The sequence below is a fragment of the Canis lupus genome, chromosome 34, assembly GCF_048164855.1.
Source record: "Canis lupus baileyi chromosome 34, mCanLup2.hap1, whole genome shotgun sequence".
In the NCBI taxonomy this organism is placed as follows: domain Eukaryota; kingdom Metazoa; phylum Chordata; class Mammalia; order Carnivora; family Canidae; genus Canis; species Canis lupus.
The window spans coordinates 21,914,728-21,942,500 of record NC_132871.1 but is presented as its reverse complement, the minus strand read 5'-3'; the positions used below and the strand labels follow the sequence as shown (position 1 = coordinate 21,942,500).

Here is a 27,773-nt window from a genome sequence, read left to right as displayed (position 1 = left end):
TCCAGAAGGGATGGTCAGAAAAGAGCTCATTATTAGGCTAGTCCACAGAAGAGCTCATAATGCTGCCATGCAGAATCAAAGAATCACAGGAGAGCACTATCTACTCAAAGGTCAGCCTTATCTCCCCCAACAGATCTTCATTTCTTCAGCATGCCCAATTTCCTAAGAGATCAAATCCTAGAATTCACGAGGCTAAATGAAATTCACACAAGACTTCAGCTTCTTCCTAAATACATGGATTTTTGACCACTCATACCGCAAAGTAGTTTTAAAGTCACTTAAAGCTAAAAGCCGGTATGTAGGACCTTATTTTCGGTTTTATAAATGAGTGTAAAACACAATAGTGCAGTCATATTTGGCATTAACTCTTACCAGCCACAAAAATGTGGGTCAATATTGGATTTTCCAAAGTTGTCTAAGTAAGACTGGGTTTGTCAAAACTTGCCAGTTGCTTTCAAGTGAACACAGCATGTTGGCGGAAATGAAATGTAATGTCTAAAAGACAGAAAATAGGTCAGCACTGTGCAAAAGTAAACTTGTCAGTGAGATCAATATGGACCTACAAGTTAATGGGGGATATTAGAATTTCCTTACAATAAGAGATGTGCAGGGTAGAGCCAGAACACAACTATAGCATTTATTCACTTGTGAAAAGCAGAGGACGTATTTAAATATTATTTTTTGTATCCTTAATGAAAGGCACTGCTTTTTAATATGGAATATTTATATGTAAGCACAGTTTTAATTGATAGGATATCACAGTAAATCAAATTTTGGTTCATTTGCTCAGTTTCTCGCAACATTGAAAAATACGAAAAAAGGGGGGTAGTATGATCAAGCATGATAAAATTTCAGAAATACGATGAAGTCCTTCAATAGCTTTCTCTATGGTAAGTGTGTCAGAGAATTTGACATTGTGAATGCAATCAGTCAAAATTTTTGAAGGGAAAAAGAAACAATAACAGAAAGCTTTCTTGGGGCTTCTCATTGCATTTATTTAAATTTTTTAAAAATGTACATCACTTTTTGAATACATAAAATGCCAGTGCTTTGCAACAGTTTTGTTACTGCATCTCTCAACTAAAAAAAGGAAGGAAAAAAAAAAAAAAACCAGGAAAAATACATTCAAAAAGCCAGGCTGTTCTGCTTATGCACGGGCAGTGGCTTTGGAAAGCTACAGCCTACACTGTCTGTTCAGAGGCATTGCCGAACATCAGTTAGCTATCAATGAAAAGTTGCACATAAAGCATTAAAGGATACAAAGAACAACTTGGTGGGGTGTAGGAGAAGAATGGGAAATTAAGAAAAATGCCACATGTTCTGGGGGGGGGTAGGGGCGGACTCAGGTAGAAGCAAGCACGAAGACCGTTATTTTTGGAAACTGGATTTATGGAAAAAAGGAGAAAATAAAGTAACGTGTTTGACAAGGTAATAGTTGTGTGCACGCGCGCGTGTGTGGGTGTGTGTCCACGTCCAATTTTCTACTTTCCTTTCCAAGAGAAATGTAACAAAACTGAGGTAGAAATGAATGTGGGAGCACTATAGCCCAGAAGATTTCAAAATGAGAAGCAAAATTGCACTGAGAAGAGAGGCGTCAGAAAGAGGGGATGTAGATGTTCTTTGTGGATATAGAGAAGTTGGTTGGTTGGTGTTTGTATTTATTTATTTATTTGTTTGTTTTTGCCTGCTATCTTCTGCATTCTACCGAACAGCACGGCAAGCCTATAAGCTAGATTAGTGAATAGAAGGACACCATTCCCAGCAATTTTAAGAGAGAACTTGCAAACCACCACCACCACCACCACCACCACCACCACCACCACCACCACCACCACCACCACCACCTATGCAGTAAAAGGCAGTCCTAGTTTTCCGGTACTGTGACTTTCAGGGTCCTACACAGGTCTTGTGGCTGAGTGTTCTAGACACTAACATGAACTGAGTAAGTAGCTTTCCATTAACCAGTGTACCTTTTTAAGAACATTTTCATTTCATTATCAAGGAGCAATGTACGAAGAACTCTTGCAGTTTTTGACATAAAGGATTATTCTGCTCTGGTTAATTCCCCATAATTAGTAAAAGAATCTTTAAAAAAAAAAATCCTTCCATTTCTACTTTAAATTGTAAATATTCAGTTGTATCACACGTCAGTATTTTTTTCCGGATACATTCAAAGTAATTTTCCTTGCTCTTTTTTTTCCCAATTGTTGAGGTAAACATACATTTTAATATAAAGTAACATTGAAGCCTATCCCATTACTATCAGCAGTACATAGTGCTTTCAACACATTCCTTTGAGGTACTGTACAAATCACAATCGCTTTCCTGAGTTTTTGCAGACAAGAACATTAAAAGAAATGAACTGCAGAAATTAAGGTCCAGATTACCGTTACCCTGTTTTACCTGTTCTTAGCTTAGTACTGCAGAACAGACAGGATTGAGGAATACTGTTGCTCTTAAAATGGCAAAAATCTGGTTTTCTGTCGTCACACAACCGTTCATCTCTTTAGTCCAATAATGTTTGAAGTTAAAGCTCTTTATATTAGCACATGCCACCAATGTAATTGTGAGGCAAACAAAAAATAAAGCACCACTCCAGGCACTTGACAGCAACTAAATCTCGAGAACAGCAGAATGGAATCAACACACGAGGTTCATGTCCTTCTGAAATCAACACACTTGCACCTTGCTCCTTGGTGAGCGTTGTCTAGCTTGAACTGAACTGAGCATCGACAGATGCTTTCTGTATCTGGGGCTCTCAAATCAGAAGCTCTCGTTTGATGCATTTTTTTGTTTTTTTTTTTTTTTTCTTTCCTCCAAATCTACCCTGACGCTAAAGATGCAACTCCATCGTCATCTTCCCCAGTACCCTTTGCGATTTAAACACTACTGGAAAGGGGCTCTATACCCTATGTAGCAGGTTTTATGCGCGTGTGCCAACATTCATTACATTTATTTTTTTTTTTTTTAAAGAAGTCATCACTGACTGCAACCAAACATTTTGTTCCATTCAACATACATATCAAGCTCTTTTTGAGATATGCTAGGCTGAATCTTGCAGAAAGCATTTTCAAAGTCTTGATACGTGACGGGCCTCAACTGGCCGGGCATGATGGCTGAAAGGTCCGTGGCTGGCATGGCGTGGAGGGGGCCCACCGCCGCTTCCTGACACAGGTGAGCCACGTCTAGTCCGGAGAAGCCTTCTGTGCGCTGGACGAGCAGTGCAAACTCCTTGTCACTGAGACAGTAATTGTGCTGTGAGAGCAGTTGTACTATCATCTGGTGCCTCGCTGTGCTGTCGGGAAGTGGGATCAAGAGTCGTTTCATGAAGTACCTCCGGAGGGACTCGTCGATCTCCTCTGGTTTACTGGTGGCACAAATGACTACGATTTGGTCCTCGGCCGACGTGAGTACAGTGTCCAGCTGCATCAGGAATTCCGTTCTCATCCGACTGACTGGACTGTGCTCCTCGCTCACCTGGGAGGAGAGGAGCATGTCGATGTCGCTGACGAAGATCACGGCGGGCTGGCGACACCGCGCCACGAGGAAGGAGGCGTGGATGATCTTCTCCGCCTCGCCCAGCCACTTGGCCACCAGCCCGGAGCCGGCGATCTTGAAGAACGTGGCCCCGAGCTGGCCCGCCAGGCAGCGGCCCAGCAGCGTCTTGCCGGTCCCGCGGGGCCCGAAGAGGAGGATGCTCCGCGGCGAGGCCGTGAGGCCGCTGAAGGCGTCCGACCTGAGCACGGGCCACAGGACCTCCTCCTTGAGCACCGCCTTCACCAGGTCCAGGCCGGCGATGTCGCCCCAGTCCAGCGGCGGGCCCTGCGCGATGATCTCGCTGCTCACCAGGTCGAGCAGGTGCGGCTCGGCGCCCTTGAGCGGCTCGTCGGCGGCGTGGCCGGCTGAGGTAGGTGCGCGCAGCGCGGGGCCCTGCAGGCCGTGGGGCAGCAGCGGCCGGTGCTCCTCCCCGGGCTCGCCCACGCCGGGCGACGGGTACTTGCCGAACGAGTCGCCGCCGGGCCGCGCGCCCAGGCCGGGCTTGGCGGCGCCGTAGGCGGGCGGCGTCAGGGCCCGGCCGGGCTGGCCGCCGAACTTGCGCGGCTGCTCGGGGGCCAGCAGCTGCTTGCTCGGCTTGAAGGCCAGGGCGGCGGCGGCGGCGGCGGCGGCGGCGGAGGCGGGGTCGGCGCCGCGGTCGAAGCTGCTCGCGCTCCCGCCGCCGCTCCCGCCGCCGCCGCCGCCGCCGCCGCCGCCCCCGCCCCCGCCGCCGCCCCCGCGGCCGGGGCCGGGGCCGGGGCCGGGGCCGGGGCCCGAGCCCGAGAGGGCGCCGTCGGGCATCCTGTACATGGGGCTCTGCGCGGACCGCTGCTGCCCGTAGCCGTAGCCCGCGTAGCCGGCGTCCAGGTCGCCCTGCGCCGCCATGTAGAAGGCCTTCCGCTTGAGCGAGCTCGCCGGGCCGCCCGCCAGGGCCGAGGGCGCCAGGGGCGCGAGCGCGTGGCCCTGGTAGGCGTAGCCCGCGACGGTGGTGGGCGGCAGCGGCGTGGGCGCGGGGATGCCGGACGGCAGGTAGGCCGAGGGCGGCGGCGGCGGCGCGCTCCCGGGGCTGTAGCCCGCGCCCACGGCCGCCTGCGGGGGGTAGCCGGCCGCCGGGTAGCTGTAGCCCGCCAGGTTGGAGGCCCCGTTGTAGCCGGGGACCAGGGCGGCGGGCGGCGGCGGCGGCGGCGGCGGCGGCGGCGGCGGCTGCAGGAGCCCCGAGCTGTGCAGCGGCGACGGGTGCGGGGACGGGAGCGCGGGGGCCGGCTGGCTGCCGTAGGCCGAGTGCAGGTACGAGCCGTTGTAGCCCGGGGCGTATTCCTGAGACGGGAGCCCGGCGTGCAGGCCGGCCACCGGGTGGCTGCCGCAGCTGCTGCTCGAGTAGCTGGGCTCGGCCAGGTTGCTGGCCACCCCCGGGGAGCTGCCGATGCTGGCCGAGGCGTCGGCGGGCGGCAGCGCGGGCGCCACCCCGGCCTTGCCGGCGGCGAGCACCTCGGGGACGCAGTTCATGGGGTACACGGCGTCCGCACTCAGCGACGGCTGCCAGGGCTCGCTGTCATTCTTCCGGCCGTTCACCAGCCCCGAGGGCGCGTCCGAGTAGTTGCTGAGCACAGGCCGGTCCACGGGGCCTTCCAGGATGCCCGAGTACTTCTCCGCGTACTTCTTCAGCAGGTTGGACGCCGTCAGCGCAGAAATGTCGTCGTTGGCCCAGGCGTACTGGTAGGTGCGCTGCAGGTGGCCGCGGTAGGCTTCGACCTTGTGCGCGGGGGACCGAGTGGTCGACGTGATGTCAAAGTGCTGTTCTGGCCACTGCGCATGCTCCGGCGTCCACTGCATCTTCAAGCCTGAGGATGGGGGGGGGGGGGAGGAGCGAGGAAAAGTCAATTTACTAAGGTGCTCATCGGAAAGGGTCACAGCTCTCCCCTAACTTCCTTGGTTACCTGCGATTTTCCATTAACGCCACAGCCATCCTAAAGAATTCCCACAGGTCACAGTATCCACTGTGGCCGCACAGTGCGTGCGCTTTAAAAGGGGACCGAATTTCAGTCCTGTGTGAAAAGGCAACCGAATTTAAATAAAGATCTCTGTAGAGGGCCGGATTCTTTTTTTTTTTTTTTTTTTTTCCCTCCTCCTTAAGCAATAAGCAGATCGATTCCGGTGGAGCCTATCAGGTTACTTGCTGCACACACACGCGCGCACACAGGCACACACGCAGTGCACACGCGCAGGGACCCGTATATATGTACACACACGCTCCTGTCAGATCAGACTTCGACAGCAGGTCCTTAAAAACAATGAAATATGCGGATCTGTTAAACATCCGGCACGTGACACTATGAACACGGGCAGTATCTGGCTGTTGTGTCTTTTCACACCAGAGTTTCTGTTTTGTATTTTAGCCAATGTAAAAACGAGACACAGCCGACAGATCACATCTAGGACCCCTCTCTTCTTCGGGACTGAACACCTAGTTAGCACAGTATAATGCTCCCTGCGCAGAACAATATGACACAGACATAGCAGGTCACTCCATAATCCAACTCTCATCTAAAGTGCTCCACGACAGTTTCAAATCTGCTTCGTGGAGTGCAGCAAAGCAATCTCCCAGGCAGCGCTCCATCGCTTTCATCGCACAAAGCCTACAACTCGGTATGAATTACAACTGGCTCCTTTCTGCCTCTCAGTTCTGTTGTTGAGTCTCTGAAAAAAAAAAACAAGCATCACTTGTCTGTCGGTCTTCCAGCTGGCACGCTCCCTCCTTCTCCTACAGTCCTTCCCTCGCGCCCCCCCCCACCCCCCCACCCCCGGCCTCCGAGGACTGAGAGGGGAGAGGACACATGCAGATACACACACGTACATAGGCCCGCATAGACGTACCCCTCTCACGTGCGTGCATGTGCGTGTGTATACGGATGTGTATACACCTGGACAGAGAGAGAGAAGAGGCAGGAAGGAAGGAGGGCGGGGGAGGAGACAGGTGAAAGGGAGCATAAGAATAAAGAGGGAGAGAATCGGGGTTCTCCTTAGGCTTCTGCGGGAAGCAGTGTGTGTGCGGCATGAACTCCAAGAGCGGCCCTAGATAATGAGGCGCTACGGGTAATTCTGTTACCTGCCCGATCACTAACTGAAGCAAGGGGACTTCAGTAGCAAACTGTTGTGAAACAAGACTCTTTTCTCAGAATCCGAGGATCGTTGGAGTTTTACAGTTTAAGGAGACCCTAGAAATTCCCTCACTTCGCAGATTAGGGAACAGGCACCCAAAGGGATCTGTGACATACCCTCCCTCGGACCCTCAAGGACTCACGTATACTTGGTCACCATACAGCACCGCGCCCTGCTCTGTCTCCCGGGGCTGGCTCACCTCATTCTAATCTCTGCGTGGTTCCAACACTTCCTCTTCTGGTACAGCTGCATTAAGTAGGCCTCCTTAATCTCTTTTGTATTAGCCAAAGTGAATTTTGTAAACTGCCTTAATGCCCTCTGGCAGAGATGCCTCGATAAGGAGGAGGCCTGGTCTCAATGAAGCATCTGTGGCATCGGCTCCCTTCTGAATTACGGCAGTCTGTTTTGACAGCTCCTACACCCTTCCGCCTTCCTTCTCCAAGCCCTTTAGCTCTTCGTTCCCTGCCTCTGGCTTCTGACATGGCCAGCTTTGACTTGCTGAGCTAAACTGAACATAGCACAGAGTTTGGTAACAGAATGGCATGTTGATTCCCTCCTGACTCTCTCTTCCTTGTTTGCAAAACCACTGCACCAGACACTGGAAGTTAATTAGCAGGATGATGCTGTGCTAATTGTGTTAATTTACAAGGTTTTAGTCAAAGAGAATCATGCCAGGGCTGGCACTGCTGTCATGCTTCCGACTTAATGATTAAGAAATACTGAAAACAAGGTGGGAAGGATTGCAGTAATTACACAATAAATGAATAAAGCAACAGGATTCATTTGCAAATATATTTTACTGCAGTTGTACTCATTTGCATTTGGATTTTTAAAAAGGATCCATGTAGATATTCATTTGCAAATCACCATCTCAGTTAAATTAAGTCTGAATGCTGCACAGTATAACTTAATCAAGCTCTCTATTTTTTTTAATAAAAATATGAAAGACCTTACTTCTCTTGTAGATGCAACAGATTCTTTCTTCACCCTCCTCTCCCTTACTCCTCCCAAATCCTCATATGTGTTTCTCTTTTAAAACTCCACTTAAAAATATATATATATATATGTATATATATATCATCAATTACAAAAATAATTGTGAAATCCTGATGAAGTACAGCTTGCATTTCAGTCTGAGAAACTCTGGGGGTGAGTTCTAGGAGGAACTAAAGTGATTTTTCTTAATTGTTTCTGCCTTCTCAATCACTCCTTTTGAAGGGGGGGGGAGGAAAACACATCGCAGAATGGGTGAAATGACTGAAACCACACTTAAAAGGGGAAAAGATGCAATTTTAATGAAGCAGCATTTCAGGAATCATACTTTCATTAAATTCAACTGGAAATTATTAAGAGCAAATCACCAGGAACCAATCGCAAGTAATCAGTATCTAAATTCTTCTAGTGTCATGGGATTTACTTCAAGCCTTATAAAAAGGAAAGAATATTAATGTGACTATAATGCAGAACTGTCTAAAAGACCTACAAATTCATTAGTCCTGTAAATTATTTCCAGGGAATTTCTAGTAGGATTTTTTCTTTAAAAGATTTTCAAATACAGAGTTGAAAAAAATAAGAACTTACATATGCTCTGAGTGGAAGTCTGATTACATTGATACAGAAGAAACGTGAATAAATGTCTTGAAAGGAGGCCTCCAGAAAAAAATTTGGGAGTCAGAGAAAACAGGATTTACCACAAACTCAACATAACACACACACACACACACACACACACACACACTCACACACTAGGAGTCGTGGCTTCCTCAGCTGACCTAAGCATTAGTTAACATATATGAAGAACATGATAAAAGCCCATTAAAAAAAAAAAAATGAAACTGCTCTGGATTTTGAATAATTATTTGAAAAATAAACAAAAAAGGGGCAGCTTTCTACTTTATTGGCTTAAAATTTTTTCTTGTAAATTAATCGTTTACAAAAAATGTGCAAAAAATGATTTTAGGAAGTTAAAATCACTGTAATAGACAAGAATGTAAAGTTTGCATAAAAGAGGGGGGTTGTTTTCACGGAGCGGGTCTGTGAAGTTCAACTCTGGCAAGACATACATTTTCTAAGCTTTCTACTGCATCTGAAATTGAACAAAGATCCTATCAAAATTATTTATTTGGGACAATTACTTGATGTACCATTGCCTTTTGGTTCTCGTGCTATTTTTGGATGTGCTTACCAAGATAATTGAAAGTTTATTTATTGATGCATATTAACTAACACTAACCTTAGCGAGGCCGCCAAAGGCAAGACTGAGCTTTGATTAAATCACCTTAAGGGAACAGAATTATTCACATCCCCTGGAACACGAGTACTTACCCCGGGTTTTGAAATCACTAATGTTACTTGAAAGCTCCAGTTAATAGTTAAGCATAAACTAGTTCTTATTATTAGTAGGAGCCGAAGAAGCCAGCGTACAGGAGATTGTCCTGTGCTTTTGGAGCACAGAGAGCTTTCTCATCAGTTTTTTGAATTTTAATGCTAATTGGAAGGAGAACCAAACTTGGTTGTGTTGTTGTTGTTGTTGTTGTTATTCTGTTTACTGGTGGTGATAGTCCTGATGTGGAACAGAAGAAAAACGTCGAGCCAAATGTTCTTTGAACAACAACAACAAAAAAAATCATGCTCCATTTGATTGTTATTGCTGTTCTCTATGTGTAGGAAGTAGCACACGAGTGTCACTTGGCACCCAAATAATAAGATGGGCTTTAAAGACAGCTTTTATATGGTTTCTCTTTGGAACATGCAGAGAAAAATCTCAGAAACAATACTATTTTAACATTATTTAGAAACATGACTCCAGAACAATAACTTCCACTGCTGTTTAGAAATAGCTTAAATAGGTACAATAAAGATTCAGACAACAGTGGAAAGTAAGAAAAATAGTTCTTAAAGATAATTGAAGGACTGTTCCAAAACATCGATTTTTATTTTTGAAAGGATCGGGAAATTCCTAATACAGCTAGCAAATTTCACAATGCAATGTGTTTGTTCTTAAAATATATTATTTAATAGAAAATTGCTTTTAAGATACCTTAACGTAAGTTATTACACCAGAAAGATAGGTACTACTTTAAGAAGCCTGAGCACTTTGCTGTTTTATTGCTATAGGATGAATTTATGTATATTAAACGAATAAGGCTGTATTTCCCATAAAACTGGACAGTTTGGAGGACATTTTCCTTTCTGATCGTTTCTGCCCACATTATAACTTAGGTTTAATTACTAAGCAGTTGCTGCCTCATTGCTTTACTTGCTCCATTTTGTTCTTTATTTTGAAACAACACAACTGTGACGTCCTTCGAAGCTCTGTCACAGCTTCACGATGACAAAGAAGCTGCTACGGAGAAAAATGAAGGATATAAAAGCAACTTTAAGAACGGGAGGAAATCGGAAATAAGCCACTAAGCCTCCGGAGTCTATTTTTAGCACACATTCCTGGAAATACTCCTCTAAGGTCCGGGCTTCCCTACCCTGACCCCTACCTGACACACGTGTGCTGCTCAGCCGTTCAGCAGGTCTTAAAAAGCTGTTCTCTACAAGGTTCCCATAGGGTACTGCAGGCTGCTGGGGACTTGCCTTCATCTGTAGGTTTTCTCACACTCCTGGGGCAGGGACCGGAGGCAGACACCTGCAGGCATGGAAGGCTTGCTTGCTGCACGACATCACTACACCCGTTACGCCCCTGTGGGCCACTGTACCCCTGAACTTTTCATTAGTACGTATTTAAATGTATTTTCATTAGTACTTATTTAAGTGTATTTTTTTTAATCTAATGGCATATTTGCCCACCTTCTCTCTAGAAAGCAGTCACTCCTGGGGTAAATACAACAAAGTGCAGTTGACCCTTGAATAACACTGGTTTGAATGAATTATGTGGGTCCACATGTATGCAGAGGTTTTTTTTTTTGTTTTGTTTTTGTTTTTTGTTTTGATAAATACATGACAATACTGCAGATGGATTTCTTACGATTTTCTTAACAGCACTTTCTTTTCTCTGTAGAGCTTACTTTATCATACGAATACAGTATAAAATACAGACAAAATACAAAATGCGTGTTAATCGACTGTTTACGTTATTGGTAAGGTCAAGAGTAGGCTGTTACGTTTTCGGAGAGTCAGAAGTGACACGCAGACCCTTGACACCTGCGTTGTTCAAGGGTCAAGCTGAATGTAATAGTTGACACCCCCTGGGCCTAACACTGCAACAGAGTCATCCTCTCCTGGGGAATGTTAGAACCAACACACAGGACATTCAGAATTCCAGGAAGAGGGCAGCAAATTCACCAGCTAAAAATACAGGTTTGTGCAGTAAAAGGCTTCTACAAACCTCCTGGCGGTGAACACGGGCCTGATGCGGTATCTCCTGATCATGATCCTTCAAGGAAGGTGATGACCAAATGAAATGTTTGAGCAGACCCAGTAGGAGTCTCCCCCTCCTAAGCCAGGAGGCCAGCACAGCAGTGTCTAGGATCCCCTATACTCACCCAGTTGATCCGAAATCTTAGTCTATTCCCTGATCATTCCCAGCCTGAAAATGTGATGTCATATCCAAAAACAAGGAGGAAGAGCATGGAAATGACACGTTCTTTTTAACCCAGTCGATCCAGTTCCATCTTGAGAACGCCAAAGTTAGAAGACCTTTATCAACAGCTAACCATGTGGTAGAGACTGTGAATTTTATTTAGCCAACGACCTGAGGGCTCACTATGTATAAAGCCTGTGGTTCGGTGGTGAGAATTCAAGTCGAGGGCATCTGTTTTTATAAGACAATGAAGCTTTTTCAGCTTCGTGTCTTCTTTGTCATTTCACATTCTAAATTCTCTTTGATTTTAGAAATTAAGGGAACTTTGAAGTAACCCCAACCCAGACAGTCTCAGTTATACTTTGCTACTTCACTTACTATGATGTCCTGTGGGGTTGAAAACTATTTTGCCTGACACAGTGTTTTATTTGGAGGTATTGCTAGCGTGTTGGGATAGAAAGGGACTGATGAAAACACAAAGGTTGTAGAATTTTGTTCAAAGAGTGAATATCCCAAGCTTGAGAGTCAGACCCAGGGCTTTGCTCATGCCATTGCTTATTTGTTCAAATCTTGGTGAAGTCACTTAAGCACATCAAACTCCCTTTTTTGCAGCTATAAAATGTGGACCATAATGGTATCCTATATCTTACTGGATTGTTAAGAAGATTACCTAAAGTAATAATATTCATGAAAATATCTTCTGTGAACGGCTATACAAATATTTCTTATTCTTTGATTTTGAAAAATAATACAAGTGCACAAAACTGACTAGACAGAAAAAAAAAAAGTAAAATCACTCCTAGAATTCTAAGTCACTTTTTCTTCAACCTCAAGACAGCTACTGAAAAGGAAATTTTCCAGTGGGAATGTTGGTTATAAGGAAGGTATTAGAAATTCTTTCATACTCAGCAGAACACAGAGCATGATCTTACAAAAAGGGGCCAGAAATCAGATGTTTTCGATTCTAGATGTTTTCATAGTATTTTATTTTAAATGTTACCTGTTACTCAACATTATAGAGACCACAAGTAAGAAATAAAGTACTTAGAGGTTTAAATCCAGTGAAACTTGCAGCTTCAAAATAAGATAATTATATAGCAATACTGTCAAATGATTTTTCTCTTTAAATCACACTTTCACACCTCAAGACTCCAACTTATAATACATTTTGAAGCAAATTACTCCCTCCTCCCATTTCACCATATTTGCATAAAGCGATCCTTTTTAAGAACCACGCAGGCATTTCTGGCTAAATGGCCCTTAGTAAATACAGTTTTAATACCTCACCCTCTAATGTAGAGAAATTGCCACCTGACTGCCTGAGGGCAGCATACAGCCTGCAACCATCTTCTGTTTCGCCAGCACAGTTAACTTCATAAAAAGAATCTTTATTTCCATATTTTCTATTTCTCAAGACAAGGTGAATGCTCTGTATCACTAGATCTCATTCTCCCCTGGCAACAACTGGATGAACCTGAATCCCAGCTGCCCACTTTGGACATGGCACGCTCTCTCCACTTTGTCACGGTGTTCCCACTCCCTATTAGAACGTCGGGTATTTTTATGGTAGTGATCGGTCACGTAAACAATCAAATTTATGATTGCATTAGGAAGCTTCAAGCTCCAGCTTTTACACTTAAGTACATTTTCTTGAAAACTAGTAAGTATAGTGCTCTAAAACGAACAAGTAGTATCTTCAGAAAAAAAAAAAAAACCCTAAATATTATTATACACACACACACACACACACACACACACACACACACATTCCTGTCCCCTTAATCAGAACATAGGGAAAATGGTTGATATTTTTCTGGTTGATTCAGTGTCCTCAGTACAGCAGTGTAGAATGATGAATAATGATTTAAAAAGCTGGTTTCCACATTGCTGTAATTTCACCGTTTCCCCCTTTGCTCTGATTTGTCAGATACTTTTTCTAGATGTTTTCCCTAAATCAGTCCTCACCATTCCTAATATGCTCCTTTGAATATATCACAAACCAAAGCTTCATTTAATTTTAATGTTTCCCCTATAGGTCGGTCAGTCATGAGTTTTAGTACATCTTTCGAGAGACTGTATAAGTGATTCCAAAGTTACACTTCCTATTTCTTAGAGAAAACTGGGGTGGTATCTTGGTAAGCAACTGATCTGGTCTATAGGTCATCCTTTTGGGCTTAGTAAGAGCCTGTATTCAATGTTCTAGACATCATGACTTAGGCTAGAATGATATGTACTCTGTCCTTCAGTTAAATTTGTGTGTAGCTTATCACCTAAGTCAGTTTCCCTAAAATATATTAGATTTTATTCACAGCAACAAAATATTTACTCATCAAAATGTGACCAAATGTAAAAATGACTGTTTTGCCAGTATTTCATACTGAGGATGAAACTTGGTATCTACTTGTCTGGTAGGTCATCATTTCTAATATATGAGACATATATAAGAGGATGGCTTCCATTTATGAGGATGAACGCATGAGCACTTATGCAAAGCAAATTACACCGAAGAAAGAGGTATCGCTTTTAGTCCACTGGAGTCTATATTCAGTATATGATCAGGATAGACAGCCTGTCACTTAAAGCAACCCAGGAAATCATAATCATAATTCAAATAAATATGTTTTCCTGTGGGGGACCCAAAATTTCCTAAACTTAAATGCAAGTATTCAAGTAAATATGTAGTCATGCTCACATTAACTCCAACTATTTTAAAATTACAATTTTGATTTTTTGTTTGGCTGGTCATTTGTTTTTGTAAGGGCAGGGTTTTACAATAGTTGATGTGTAAAAATTTTTGAATACTAATTTAAGTGAAGTAAAGAGGGGATCCCTGGGGTGGCTCAGTGGTTTAGCGCCTGCCTTTGGCCCAGGGCGCAATCCTGGAGACCCGGGATTGAGTCCCATGTCGGGCTCCCGGTGCATGGAGCCTGATTCTCCCTCTGCCTGTGTCTCTCTGTGTGTGTGTGTGTGTGTGTGTGTGTGTCTCATGAATAAATAAATAAAATCTTTTTTAAAGAAACAAAAACAAAGAATACTAGGCTATGCATACACCGGCAATTTAAAATACACCAATGATGTATACTGTGAATCTTAATATTTAGTGTCAGGTGTCCTCAACTATTGCAAGGGAAAAAGTTTGAAGGTTACTAGATAAGAGGACTGATTCTTCCATGTGAAGTCAAATATTTTGTTTATTCTACCTCTGTGAATGTTTTTAGATAATTTGTACTCGGCTTTAACAGTGCTTTGTAGGTAACCTTTAAAGTTGGTCCTTTATGGCCTTCCATTTCTCATGCTGTCTCTTCCCTTTTCCCATATACATTTTCAATCCATTACAGCCATCAACCTCCTCCCCACCCCACACACACACATCGGTTCTTTTTGTCATACAAAGATCATCAGGACACACCACATATGTCCATAGGGACTGCCCGGGCTAATGAATATGTATGTTCTGTGCCACAACAGAGCACTCCCCTTGTTCTGCGGTATCAACCCTCTTATGTGTGTAAATAACAGGTGAGCTGTGTAGCGTGCAGGGATAAACGGGGTTAACACAACCCGAAAGCCCCCGTGCTAGACTCCTAGTACCCAGCCTCTATGGTTGATCCAGAGAAATCCACATGCCAAGAGTACTGTGCATCTTCTGTGTCATTTTGAATCTTTACTTTCAGAAAGCTTTCTGCCAAGGCACCATTACCATTGTCCTAAAAGTCTGGGGTTATTCCGGTTGATTCTCAAGTTACTGTCGTGTCATAAAAAATAAATTCCCACTTTTAGTTAACATAAACCGGGCATGGAACCAACCTTGAATTATGACGTGTCTGCTTCATTTCCTCCATCCCAATCCTAAAACGTTAGGTTAACCATTATGCGCACGCATAGCTATTTGTAAATAGTTATTTGCACGTGTGGATTCTATTTCAAGTATATAAATGGAAAGCTCAATTTAGCTATATTTAAGCTGAACTGTATTCACTTTTTGCCCAACACGCCGTGCTGACATGGGTCAATAAACAAATTTCAGAATCTCCCAAACCCCATGACCTTGTGTACGATGGAGTATGCATTTGTCCTCTTTTTCGTGTTTCTCTAGAACCTTCCTCTAAAGACAGTTTACGTAAAACAAAATAGACCACTGAGGCTGCTTATTTATTTAAGATTAAGGATACTCTCATACAATTAGACAAAGGAGTAGAATATGATTTACATATAAGTATATAACTCTTCAATCATTCTCCTTAATAAAAACTCTGCTTATGGGGACTCTGAGGTGTGCAAAGCCCAGACAAAATTTGTTTAGGTTACTTATGCATTTTTCTCTTTTTGGCAATTCGTGCATTAATTTTTAATGCAATAGCAAAATAGCGTCTTGGACTTTGATAAAAATATTCTATAGTCAGGGCTGGGTGACATAGTGCATTAATTCAGTGTCCTTCACTCCTGGGACCTGTGTATAATTTAGTCCAGCCTGAAGAAAATAACTTTGATCTGAAGGCAGTGGAAAAAGCTACATATGAAATGAGTTTAGGTAGGTTTAGGGTTGTTTCTTCCATATGAGACAATGTATGAAGATAAACTGCTTTTGAATACAATCAACAAGGTCTAGGATTAAAAGCGAAGAGCTCTTACCAACAACACTAGTTTCCATTCTCCACTCCTCCTCCCCTTCCCCCAGCCCCATTCTATGGTCTGGTGAAATAAACCTGAGCACCACCTATAATTAGGATGCTCTAATTTCCAGATAAACAGAACGTTGTTAAAAGTGCAGTGTGAATGACAGTCCAGTCATTAGTGCTGTTGGCTCTTCCATTTGTAAAAACAAAGAATGCTGCATAATGAGACAGAAGCAGAAAAGAGGAAAGATATCAGCGACCTCAAAGAAAGTGGCACTTCCTGTCCTGGAGGGGGTGCCCAACAACCTAACCTAAAAGAAACCATTTCTTCAGATTCTGTCTTGATGTCGAGCCCTATGACAATATTTAACAACACAGTTTCATCTGTTTTGATAGACGATGCCATTATGTAAAAAAAGTTTAGGCCTTGGCTGAATTTATTTTATTATTTTATTTTATTTTAGACCTTGGCTGAATTTATTTTATTTTATTTTAGACCTTGGCTGAATTTAAAACAGTGACTGGTCTAGTGACATTAATCGCATGAAATACATACCCACTTTCTTTTGCTCACAATTCTACAATCAATTCCAATCCAGCTCTTTTCTGTTGTGAATAAATATGGCTTACTTTGTCTCTAATACAGCAATTAAGAATAAACTTGCTCTCATTACTGTCAATAAAGTTAAAAGCTATAAGGATGTTGCTTCTATATGGTATAAACTGTTACTACAATTGTATACTTCTTACCCATCATGAACTATTTTATTGGCCTCCTTAGTTATGCAAATGCTCCAGTATTTGCTAATAATTTTAAGGAAAAGGGAGATAACAGTCACATTTTAAAATCAGCAGGAAATTTGAAAGAAATGTATTTTTTTAATGTTTCAAGTTTTTATTTAAATTCTAGTTAATTAACATCTAGTGTAATATTAGTTTCAGGAATATAATTTAGTGATTCATCACTTACATATACCATCCAGTGTTTATCAAGATAAAATAAACTAATTTTTAAATTTGCTAGTTTTAGTTGCTTACATTAAAAGGTAAATAGGGGGCAGCCCGGGTGGCTCAGCAGCTTAGCGGCCCAGGCGTGATCCTGGACACCCGGGATCGAATCCCAAATCGGGCTCCCTGTATGGAGCCTCCTTCTCCCTCTGCTGTGTCTCTGCCTCTGTCTCTCTCTTTCTCTGTCTCTCATGAATAAATAAATAAAATCTTTAAAAAATAAAATAAAATAAAAGGTAAATAGGTCAAATCTTCCTGCCCCCTCTTCAAATTATGTGCATCCTATTTACACAAACTCCCTAAACGACAGGAAAACTTGAACCCTGCAGGTGATCCATGTAGGCTACACCAAAAGAAATCAAATCTAGAGGCCTGTATATATGTATTTCAGTGTTATGTCTGTAGTTACAAAAAGGATATAGAGAAAATGGGGAAATGACAGAAAAAGGAAAGAGATTTTTAAAATTGCTTTTATCCTAAAAATGATCTCCTTTACTTCTAATCTCAGAATCCAAAGTCCATTCTAAATCATTTAACGAATGTGCACACCATATTTTTAATCACAAGTAAGCATATCTCAGGTTTTCCTTAGCTGGGTATTTGTGGCTGGAACCGAGTTGTACACCTCAAAAAACTTCCATACTTATAAAACTTAAAAGTTTTATTTATGATCGCAAACTACATTGCGAACATTCTTTTCCTTAATTGAGCACTCATTTTCCAGGAGGTCTGGGTTGACATGTGTAGTATTCTTCAAGAAGGAAATCTAATAACAATTTCATTGCATATTGGTGCATTTTCTCAGGTGAATAAAAACAACCATTTTTTAACCGAAGTATAGTTGATACACTTATTAGAATCATTTTCAATGAAATGCTTAAAAAACCCCTAAGAAGCAAACAATTAAAATATGTAATAACTGGGTTACATAGGAGAGCACCCCCAGTTGTCAATTTAGAAGTGTTCTGTGTTTTCTATAGAATAGTTTTTTACACAATAGAGATTCATAAAAGTAATGATGAATCATAAGTCGAAGAAGATTCCTTCCTCATTGAAATGACATACCTGAACTGGTCTCATTTTAAGTAAGTCTTTTTTGAAAGCATCCGAATGTCCACAAGAACATTCATTTATATTTGACTTTCGTCTCCTGGCCATTACCTGATCACTTAGCTAACTTGTGAAGTTTTTCAGGTGAGGATGTTTTATTGTGCCCTCCTTTTTATAAATGCTTCTACATCCAGCCATTGTTTTCATATTTTACCCTAGGAATTATTTTATCCTGTTCAGTGTCAAATGATATTATACTTTAAAAGAGAATCTATTCAGAGAATATAGCATAAAATGGTGCACTGCATCCCTGGCCATAGCTCCCAGAAGCATTAAAATGTTACTAGAGTACCCGAATGACAGCAATGACAGCTTAATCACTTAAAGGCTTTTTACATTAACAGTTTTTTTCTTTCAATTTGAGCAGTAATATTCAGGCATGATTTAATAGGAGGTTAGCTGTTAAATGCAGCTAAATAACATACTTTTTTTAAATATCAAAATCAAGTTTAGTGTCTAATGAACATTTCTTGACACTTTCTGAAATATTAGTGCACATTCATAAAGCATGGTTTATTTTTTCCTTCCAATATATGTACTAAAAAAAATGGCCTGATAATTAGCATGCATAGTCCAGCAGCTTCCTGTATTGTTATGATTTTAAGTAGAAGATCCATGGATAAAACATAATTGAAAGGTGAGCCTATTAATCTGGAGAATAACCTCCACAAACCAAATAAGAATGAATCATTTTTAAGTCTCCACCTCATTTATAGCTTTATATTCCTAAGGAGAGAAAAAAAAAAAAAAGCAGGGAGAAACTAAAGGTGACCTTATTTAGACATATTAGTCAAGACAGCCTTTGCTGTTTTTAACCAAACATGATTGTGACTCTACTTTGTCCATCCAGTTTTCCAGTGTGTAAATTGGATGATGACTTGGACAATTCTCTCTTCATTAGTGAACTGTGGAAAGGAAATATAGAGGTGGCTTTTTATTTTTTAAACTCTGCTGTGTCTTATAGCTAGATTTTGAGGCATCAAGAAAATATATATATATATATACATATATATATGTATATATATATTTTTTTTCTAGACAAGCTGTCGTAATTGAAATGAAGTCTAATCAGACTCATTACTGTTTTCAGCAATTTGCACGACCAAAGATGCTTATTAGGTAACTGTGTTTAATAAACCACTCTTTAGAAAAATACCAGTAATGAGCTCTTAACAGCCAATCTTTAGCGTGAATGTAATGTGAAAAGTGTTCCTAGCGCTGAATAGATTTTCACATTTAGTAGTGTCATAATTAAGCTCCATGAATTGGTTGCTGTGATGTTAGATTTATTACAATAATCTTATTTTTTCCTATTTTAAATATACTTGGAAATACAGTCATCTTCTATTAGAGTTGGATTATATTCATTGTACAGCCAAATTTAGGCTTATACCAAGCTGGTTAAAAGGTTTTTTCAACTGAGGATTTGTTAACAAATGATAAGCAAGGATTTTATAACTGATAATTGATTCTAGCAATCAAGTCTTTCCTCCTCAGCATCCCCACCCACACGTCAGAAAAACATCTTCCTGTCATTTGATTATATATGAAAAGTTATTTGAGATGTAGTATATTGTGATCATTTAGAGGAAAAATCACTTTTCTATCACTAAGGTAAAACATGGACAAAAATGGACATTCTGAAAGGAATATTTGAAGAAACCACTATATTGCTCCATTAGATATTGTTCTTAAAAATGTGAATAACATTTTCCTCCCTGACTCTTCCTTTTTGTGGCACTATTTATTAAGATCTTAGCATTAAAGAACAATATTGTGGATATATATTATTTATATGCACTAAGGGTGGTCACGAGAGTTAGCTAGGCTTCTTATTGATAAGAGCAAAACCCCCAAATGTTACACACCTCAAACGAGAGGAGTTATTTCCATGAGAGATGATGCATGTGCTCAAATGAGAATATATCTATAGAGTCTGTATTTATTAATCCATCAATAGAGTATATCCTGAGGCATTTCCACATGAATAATTATATAGAAGGAACGGAAAATATTCTTTTGAGAACATCTAAATGAGACTTCTAAGAAGCTCTTGAGCTTATAGTCATGAAACATCTCACAAGATAGGACAAATACCTTTTGTTCACTAAAAGCAACCCAAAAGGTGGCACAATCAGCTTTGAAATGAGACTCTGGACATTCTGAAACAGGTCCATAAAGATAATCAATAAATGAAAAAGTACAAAAATAACAGGAGACCAAGATTTTATGCCCATTCTGATACAATGTTAAGAAGGATTCTGTTGCTGAGTGATTCTTCTCCCAGTACACTCATTTCTTCTAACCTCAAGCTTCACGACGCCTAATTGGAGCCAATAAGCCTCCATAACTGTTTTCAGCTTTTTGAATCAATAGGGCTATGAGGACTGAGACTGTCAAATTAATGGCTTGTTTCATCTGATTTTGTGGAATGCACTTCTTTGCATTACAAAGTAGAGAAGAAACCAAACTCATTCCCTTGTGAATTCATATAGCTTTCAAATCAAAAGATCTTCCTGTTATCTTTAAGTCTCAACTGAATTCGTATTCAGAACCACGAAAGAAAAAGCCAGTGCATGAGACTATTGTTAAACCTGTATCTTCCATCTTTAAATGACTCATAGCTAAACAAAAACAAAAACAAAAACCTAAGAGAGGGTCCCTGTCGGTGCCTTTGGAATACCTTATCATAACCTTGGATAACTTTACTTCTGAATCACAGAATTTATGAATGTTTTATAAAAGCAAATAGATATTCTGTACGTTAGAATTTATTACAAAGGCTAAGAGGCTCTAAGGTGTCAAATAATAGTAATAATGACAAAAATGACAATGATAAGTATAAATCGTTCTTTTGGTGAACTTTCGAAATAACTTTCCATAATGATAAAGCTATGATTTTAATTATGAATTTTAATAAGGAACTGAGTACCTAGTTAACAAGTATTTTACCTAGATTTAACCCTGAGCTATATACAAAGTTGACAGAACTTTTGGTTTTAATATCTAAGAGAAATACAAACATGGATTTATGCATAGCTACGATTCTAGTGCAGAGAATAAACAACACATACATACATATTGTCATGTAAACGAAAAATATGGGTAATAGGGCATAATTGAATAATAATGGTAATGGCGAGGCTTATATTATCAGGTAAGACGTTTTGGAGAAGCTGTTTTTTTTTTCTTTTAAGATTTTATTTATTTATTCATGCAAGACATACAAAGAGAGGCAGAGACACAGGCAGAGGGAGAAGCAGGCTTCTCACAGGGAGCCCAATGCGGGACTCGATCCCGGGACTCTGGGATCATGCCCTGAGCCAAAGGCAGATGCTCAACCATGAGCCACCCAGCTGACCCTGGAGAAGCTGGTTTTAAACTTCAGCTTTTGGCCATATCATTTAGACATAAGTCTGAAGATGCAAAGAAAGCACGTATTTAAGCTTGCAAATCATTCTGAAAAAGAATTAGGGCTCCTAATCCTTAAAACTTTGAAGAACTCACAATATCTTGTATCCGCCGTATTGTTAGCACTGCACATAATTTTATCATTTGTCATATTCCTGAGCAAAAAAAAAAAAAAAAAGTCTTACAGTAAATATCCTTCGTTGTAACAGACAAGCAAACAAACAAATGAAACTTGAAAAAACTCATTTTTACTTAGGTCTTAAATTCATTCTTTCAGGTTTCCCCCAGGGGCCCTTCCCCTCCTGCTCTCACCTCCTTTTGACTCTGGCATGTGGGCCAGTGACTTATTTTCTCTCCTTTCTTCCCTCCTTCCTTCCTGTTTTCAAGTAGTTTGTCAATTATGAGAAAAAAGGTTACAGACAAAATATATTTTAAGTCTCAAAACTAAAATCTTCAAGCTTCCTTGAATCTCTGATTCTTGAAACTTATATTGTCACTAGAAAAAAATAAGACTAGTTGGCTAAACTGTTTAAACTATAATGACATTCATGCTATAATAATATCTGAGTGCCTACTATTACTCGAAGCTCCTGCCCTCTTAGGAAATAAAGTCCCCCATGACCCAGCAAATACACTACCAGGTATTTACCCAAAGGATACAAAACTACAGATTTGAGGGGCACATGCACCCCTGATATTTATAGCAGCATTATCAACAATAACCGAATTATGGAAAGAGCCCAAATGCCCCTCAACTGATAAATGGATAAAGAAGATGTGGTGTATATATACAATGGAATATTACTCGACCATAAAAAAGGAGTGAAATCTTGCCATTTTCAATGACATGGTTGGAGCTAGAGTGTATTATATGCTGAGTAGGAGAAAGACAGATACCTATGATTTCACTCGTTTGTAGAATTTAAGAAACAAAACAGACGAACATGGGGAAGAGAGAGAAGCAAACCATAAAACAGATTCTTAAATACAGAAAACAAACTGAGGGTTGCTGGAGGAGAGGTGGGCATGGGGATGGGTTAAATGGGTGATAAAGATTATTGAGGGCACTTGTGATGAGCACTGGTTGTTGTATGTAAGTGATGAATCACTAGGTTCTACTCCTGAAACTATTATTACACTGTATATTAACTAAAATTTAAATAAAAACTCGAAACATTAAAAAAGAAGTCCCTGCCTCAATGGAACTTAGTCTATTTTTAGTGATGATTTACCAAAGAGAATACTTAGTTCCAAGTCTGGTAGGAAGAGGTAGCTATACTGAGGAGTCAAAAGTTGAGGTATGTCTTAAAAACAGTAGAATTTCACCAGTTACAGAGAGATGAGTTTTTTTGCCTGAATCAATACTCAAGTCAAAATCACAGATGATGCTAAATGTATCTGGCACATTTGGGAACAAGGGGTAGCTTGGTATGGTTAGAAGACAGGGAGGTATACGTCTACATATAGGGTGGGACGGAGGTAGAGATGAAGCGTGAATTCAGATTGCAAATGGACTGAAATACTTGGACCTTATCCTACTGCCAACAAAAAGTGCTGCCTTCCTCTCTTTTATTAGAAATGTATCAGTAATAATCAAGAGCAGAATTGAGGGGGTAAAGAACTTGTGCAATAAGAAGAGAAAAATCTAACAAAGATTTTAGACAGGGAATGAAAGGGTGGGCTGACCAATTAGATTTAGAGGAATGAAGGGAAAGGGGACATTAAAAAGACATCATCATTAAATTAGAACTACTTGTATCTGTAAAATAGTTAATAAAGAGATTATGGATGTATATAGCATTTAATCCTCCAAAGTCTAGTGAGGGATTGTTTCTTTTTTATGTATAATGAAACAGGTTCCATGAATCTAAGGAACTTTCCCAAGGCCCCGAAAGTCAGAATTGCAACTCAGATCATGTGACACAGAATTCCTACACTTTGTCTCTCCTTAGAGAACTTACTAGTAGCTTGTACTACCAAGGAGTCAGACACTAGAAGTTCCTACCTTTTGATGGGAAAGAAGTCAAAGCTCTTTGAAGATGTTTAGGAATCATGAGCATATGGGAATCTGTTGAAATTATGGTAATGGACATTACAGCAGAGAGAAAGTGTGTAGAAGGAGATGAGAATGCAACCCTTGAGTTAAACTGACAATTAAGCGGTGGACTATGGGGACTGGGAGGACATTTATAGAAGAGAAAGAGAAACAGAGAGAAGGAGAGAATATGCTGTTGCAAAAGACAGGTGAGGAAGGATTTTCAAGGACAGAGTATTTAATGGTAGAATATGTATCAGAGAAATCAAGTAGGATGAGGAGACAAAATAGGCAGTGAGGAGGCTAGCAGTGATCTGTGAGAGCGCTGTCAGTAGTGTCGGGGTCAGAAGCCTTGGTGAGCGGGCCATGGAGAAAATGACTTATGTGACATGGCAACCACAGAAGAACTTTCCTCACTGATAAACACCTTAATAAAGATGAATAGCGGTTTATGGGGAAAAGAATCCAGGCGAATGATTTTTCTTTTTAAGGAATATGAGGAAAACCTGGTCATTTCCCTAGATCAAGGGTCCCAAGTATGGCAGTAGGCCAAATCCAGGGTGACCTCTTCTTTCACAGGTGAAGTGGTATTGGAACAGTCACACCCATTTACACCCACATACGGTCTGTGATTGCCTTCTAGCTCCCAGCCGCCTTGAGAAGTTGGGCTGAGATCACATGGCCCACAGAGCTGAATACACTTACCCCATCCAGCCCTTTATAGAAAATGCCTGCCAACCCCTGATCCAGGCTGAGGGCAAGAAATAGTGGAGAGGAAAGAAGAAAAACTGTAACACTGTGTGGATGGGGCATGGGTGGGAACTGAGAGAGCAAGGCCATCTAGAAATGGAATGAGAAGTCAAGGGTACGCATTTCAGACAATGGGGAAAAAGAAAGAACACACTTCTTTGTCTGAGAGAGGTGGGAAGGAGTTCAAGGGCAGGTGGAGTATATTTGATCCCCTCTGGTTTCCCTTAAGAAACTTTTGGAGTCAGGTTTTCCTTCTGTTTTCCTACAAGCCAGTCAGTAGATCCACATCCCATGTCTTGTTCCTCGGTCTATTGGCTCTACCCCCCATCACAGTTGGGTACAAACCGTGGTCACAGGGAGGGACACGATGAAACAGAATTTGGGGCAATCAAGGCAAATGTATCATTGCTATTAGAAAAATCACCACATGCAAAGTAGTGGATGGTAGCGCCGTTGCTATGTTTATGAGGAGAGCGTGCAACCCTGGAAACATAAGCCTAACTGAAGACTGCACCCCTATTGTGGCAAAGATTTGTATTACAAAAAGGATGAGAAATGGTAGTTATTGCTGAAATATTTAAGAAGACTCTCAACTTCCAGGAAGACTTGCAGCTTTTGAGGAAACATATGAAGCTATGTGGAAAAGAAATGGTTACTGCCTCAAGAATCCTTACTGTCTCTCCCCTCAAGAAGGAAAAAAAAAAAATCCATTCCATTTAGAATTCATTAAAACTTAGAGAATGTGTTTACAATATTACACAGCTGTCTGGTCTTTTTCACACTTGTTTCTGCCCCAAACACAAACACATTGCTCTCTTTCCATCATCTCTCTCTTCATTTCATAAAACAAGTCATCAGTAGGTGCTGGAGATTTCTTCTGCCTATTGTGTAGTGTGGGGTATTGCTCTTGTTTTCTTTGAGGTTACTACTTGGGCTCCTCATGGTAGGAGAGATCTCCCAGGAAGGCGACTCTGAGTCGTGGGGGAACAGCACTTGACGACTGTGCAGTTCATACTCAGTCACATGCGAACCCCTGCTGGTTTCCTTGTGTAACAAAAGACTGCATTACGCTTTCCTGCCTAAGTCTTAATGTTGGTTTGATTCTAGTGTATTTTTGTATCTCCTGCGTATCGTGTGATAATGTAAGTGTACATTTGTACAAAGAAAGGCAGTACCTCAATAATGAAAAACACTGGCAGGTTATCCAGGAATGATGCACTTTGTTCCCCAAGTTGATCATCCATTTCAGTCCTACTTAAAAATGAGAAAGTTAAACTATCCTTATATGGATAGTAAGCTACGTGGTTCCCTAAGACTGTCTGTTATAGGTTAAAATAGCTTCCTCTTAGCTTGAGAACTCTTTGTCTTTTAAAATTATTATTATTATTATTGTTATTGTTATTATTATTATTACATCGAGGAAGACTTCCCACATATCACTGCCTTCTCTTTTCCCCATTCCAATTGCCATATTACTCTGACTTGCATTTTAATGCTCTTTTTATTTTATTCTTTCTTTTTTAAAAATATTTTATTTATTTATTCATGAGAAACAGAGAAAGAGAGAGAGAGGCAGAGACGCAGGCACAGAGAGAAGCAGGCTCCATGCAGGGAGCCTGACGTGGGACTCGATCCAGGTCTCCAGGATCACACCCTGGGCTGAGGGCAGATGCTCAACCGCTGAGCCACCCAGGTGTCCCTATTTTCTTCTTTCATCTGTAGATGAAGTGACCAGGAATCCGTACCATTAGAACAGGTCGAAACCCAGTCTGTCTTGTTCATACCCATTTGTCCAGCCATAGAGTATCCATATAAAGTAGGTACCATATCTGTTATCTGTAGATGTAATTATCTATACCTTTATATATAAATCTAGTTAATCTATATCTTTATCTAGAAAGATTTGCTTCATGAAGGTCCTAATATACTCTATGTATCTAAATACTTAAAAATATTTTAAATGTTTAAATTATCTTGGAAGTCATAAACTGAACAAAAAATGTTAAATATGTTCTTTCTACCTTTATAGTTTCATCTTCATAAACATATGGAAGGCTGGGCTCAAATTTAGAATGTTCTGTCTCCTGGGTCATCAGAGCTCTTCCAGAAAGGAGAGGCTGACCTGTGACTGGCTCTTTTGTTCTTGCTCACTATCATCTCACTGCCTGAGTGGCTTAACTTTCATGCTGTAGATGAATGTTCCATCCATCTCCTGCTATGCCCCCACCTCCGTCCAGCTGCCTCTTGGCCTCTGCTTGGGTCCAGAAGTGCACACATGAAGGACACTTTCCACCTGTGGGAGGACAGATCTGGTGAAGAGCCCTGCATGGGTCCTAGAAGTAGACTCCGGGAACTCCATGTTGAAACATCCTCATGGCTCTTGGACTCCTCACAATAAGGCCTAGGAGAGTACTGGAGGAGGGCAAGACTGGACCTTCTAAAATGTCGTGCCCTTTTCATATGGGTCAAAGGATGGTTGTAGTGATTTGTTTCAAATAATTTAGTATTCTCCAAAATTAAAAGAAGCATTGTTTATGCTTCTTTTGCTCTTTTTTCAATAGAAGATACTTTATTAGGAGCCAAAAGATATACATTTTGGTACTAGTTCCCTAGTCACTATTACAGATCTTGATCTGAAGACCAGTCTCTGAATTTAAGATTCCTTACTAGTCAACCCCACATAGGTGTTATAAATGGCAACTGGCATAATGTATGCAATGAATAAATCACTATTACAAAGCTAATAATTGGCAGAATCGGGGCCAGAATTTAAGTCTATTATTCTTATCCTAGTAGTTTTGTTATTCCTTTTTACTAAAATCTTCTATTATTTCCACATGGTGGCTTTGGTAGGCCTTGTAGGCCAACAGTGAGCAAGATATTTTCCCATATAAAAAACTTTCCTTCCACTCTCACCTTCCAGAACTCTTGAACAAGTTAATCTCTTAACTAGGGTGTCCATCTCTATTGCCATGGGTACTCACCTCTGAGAAGGAGAAAGTATAACCAATAAGCATGATTCTAGCCCTCTTTGTATTTTCTGGACCTCTTACAACTTCTGCCCATAAAATATCTAAGGTCATTTTGGGTTAGAGTCTACCAATTATGGTATACTTTATAAAATGTAGAAAACAGTACAGGGTCTCATAGGAAAAAATTTATGATGTAGAACTTGCTATAGGGTGTAATACTTACATTCACTGAAAGAAAAAAACAATAAATTGAGGTTTTATTTTTTAGATATTTTACCAAAATTAGTTTTTCATACTGTTTACAATATTTTATTCCCTCTTCTTACCAAGAACTGCCTTTTTAGAAAACAATCATCTGCCTATAATAAGGACCTTTCATTCTTAACTGTTAAATCTGCTGAAATGTCAGTATGGTCATATTGTGATCATAGTGGATTGAATCTTGGCATAAATTTGCACTGTTCCACGCCTGAACCCCTAGGCTTCCAGTAACTAGTCATGGGACCTGAGGCAAATGACTGAGCCTTCCTATGTCTCAGTATTCCCACCTTTGAAGTGGGGGTAATAGTAAGTTCCCTGGACAGGTTGTTCTGAGGGCTAAATAAGAAGATGGAAGGAGAGCAATGTGAGAACAATGGAAGGAGATA

The 27,773-nt window shown here is 41.0% G+C and overlaps 1 protein-coding gene across 3 annotated transcripts in view; it reads right to left on the bottom strand.

Annotated features, from left to right (window-relative positions):
• The window catches only part of FIGN (fidgetin, microtubule severing factor), a 145,075-nt gene that overhangs the window by 16,943 nt on the left and 100,359 nt on the right, over positions 1 to 27,773 (bottom strand). Inside the window, exons 3-4 of one of the 3 annotated variants that reach the window (XM_072811442.1) lie at positions 4,296 to 5,375; positions 1 to 4,199 (exon numbers count right to left, since the gene is read on the bottom strand). The exon at positions 1 to 4,199 is cut by the window's left edge and continues 3,993 nt beyond it. The exons of the other annotated variants lie outside the window; for them this stretch is intronic. Of the exons in view, the coding sequence (XP_072667543.1) occupies positions 2,980 to 4,199; positions 4,296 to 5,375 (2,300 nt within the window). The 3' untranslated portion in view covers positions 1 to 2,979. The remainder of the gene's footprint in view (positions 4,200 to 4,295; positions 5,376 to 27,773) is intronic. 3 annotated transcript variants of the gene reach the window in all.